This window comes from Silene latifolia, chromosome 11, assembly GCF_048544455.1.
Source record: "Silene latifolia isolate original U9 population chromosome 11, ASM4854445v1, whole genome shotgun sequence".
Classification (NCBI taxonomy): Eukaryota; Viridiplantae; Streptophyta; class Magnoliopsida; order Caryophyllales; family Caryophyllaceae; genus Silene; species Silene latifolia.
In genome coordinates this window covers 29,037,490-29,039,089 of record NC_133536.1, presented here as the reverse complement: position 1 = coordinate 29,039,089, position 1,600 = coordinate 29,037,490, and the positions used below count along the sequence as shown (strand labels likewise).

Sequence of the window (1,600 nt, the reverse complement as noted above, 5' to 3'; positions counted from 1 at the left end):
ATTTCTCTAACAGATTCCCATTCCAATCATAAACGTCACTTTTGAGTGCATTCTTGCTCCACCTTTGCAAAATATATTTATCAGGTATGTCCTTAAACTTTCCCGAACAAACCCAAATGATGTATTTGCATAAAATACCTCTCCTTTCAAACAGTTTACATGTGCACCTTACATCATTCGTGCTTCTACCGCACTCAATCGCAAATTTTAGTCCTTTCTTTGCATCCTCAACTAACGACACTTCAAAGTTCGTCACGGGATCTCAGCGGAGTGATCCAACCAAACTGCAGGTATTTATTGAAAGCTTCACCTGGTTTTGGAACTCATAGAACATCGCATGGGTATAGCTTCTCACTGCTTGTGTCTCCCATTTTGACCCATACGAGTGTTTCGGGATTGAATTCGCATTCTCCTCTTCACGGAGCTTCAGCAGGTGCTTTTGGTGGTCAGTGGCGCTTTCATAGCGCACCAAGAACTCAGTTAATGTCCCGTATTTGTTTTCAAACCGCTTAAAGAAACTATTAGCACTCTCTGACCTTTGTGTAGTTCGTAGTAAACCGCCCATTGGCACATTTCTGAAATAAGCGGGTATCCATGTGTATCTATCAGCGAACTTCCCATTCAACCACGTATTGTCTTCCAAGGAGAAATCGTTCATGACTTTAAGCCACTTCTCTTCAAATTCCCCGGGCTCCAGGTCATCGTCCCATACAACACCGTTCAGACGGGTTAAAAAGTCGGTATCTCTACAAATTTTACTCCCAACCTTGTCGGTTATTTTCTTCATGATGTGCCACATGCAAAACCGATGTTTTATTTGTTTTGAACTTAGCCGCAATGAACAAAATCAAATTATCGACCGTCACCATCTTTTTATAATAACTAAATTCACGCAGTTTCACATAACAAAGTCATATGATGCACTATTATGTAAATCTCAAGTCTTATCCTCAGATTCGGACTATAAATCATATAGCTTATTTTGTGAATCCTATAGCTTATTTTGTAAAACGGGGGTTATTTTGTGAATCTCATGTATTATCCTCGGATTCAGACTATATAAATTTTGTAGTTAGTTTGTAAACATACCTGGAACTCGCTTTAATTATTCCTGGGTCTTCGTCGGTGATGATGTAGTTAGGCTCCTTCCCACCCATAGCTGCTTTAAACCGGTCAAATACCCACATGAATGACTCCTCGTTTTCATGTTCTATAAGCGCACATGCAAATGTGATTGACCTTTTATGATGGTCAATGCCCGTGAAAGGCGTGAACGTCATGTTGTACTTGTTTGTACCATAAGTTGGGTCGTATGAAACTCCATCCCCAAACAGAGCATACGCTCTTTGCATGTCACAATCCGCCCGAAAATCCTTGTCAATGCGTTCTTGGAATCTTTTTCATAAACAAAGTGGAGCCCTTTTGTTTCAGCTAGGGTGTCTAAGCGTGATTTGAACATTTCCCCATCATGACTGTTCATTAGACACTTCATTTCCCTCTGAAAATTTTTGAATTGCTTGATTGTTGCCCCGACATTTTGAAAACCACCCAATTGTTGAGTGCATAGTTGGTGTGTTAAGCTAGGACCAACATTTGCTTT

At 40.3% G+C, this 1,600-nt stretch overlaps 1 protein-coding gene across 1 annotated transcript; it reads right to left on the bottom strand.

Moving 5' to 3' along the window:
* Window positions 1-262: 262 nt before the first annotated feature.
* On the bottom strand, window positions 263-1,280 carry LOC141613184 (protein FAR-RED IMPAIRED RESPONSE 1-like). Its single transcript, XM_074431923.1, has 2 exons — window positions 1,090-1,280; window positions 263-746 (listed from the first exon to the last, which is right to left on the bottom strand). Exons 1-2 carry the CDS (start codon window positions 1,278-1,280, stop codon window positions 263-265), a joined length of 675 nt encoding a protein of 224 aa, XP_074288024.1.
* Between the last annotated feature and the right edge of the window lie 320 nt (window positions 1,281-1,600).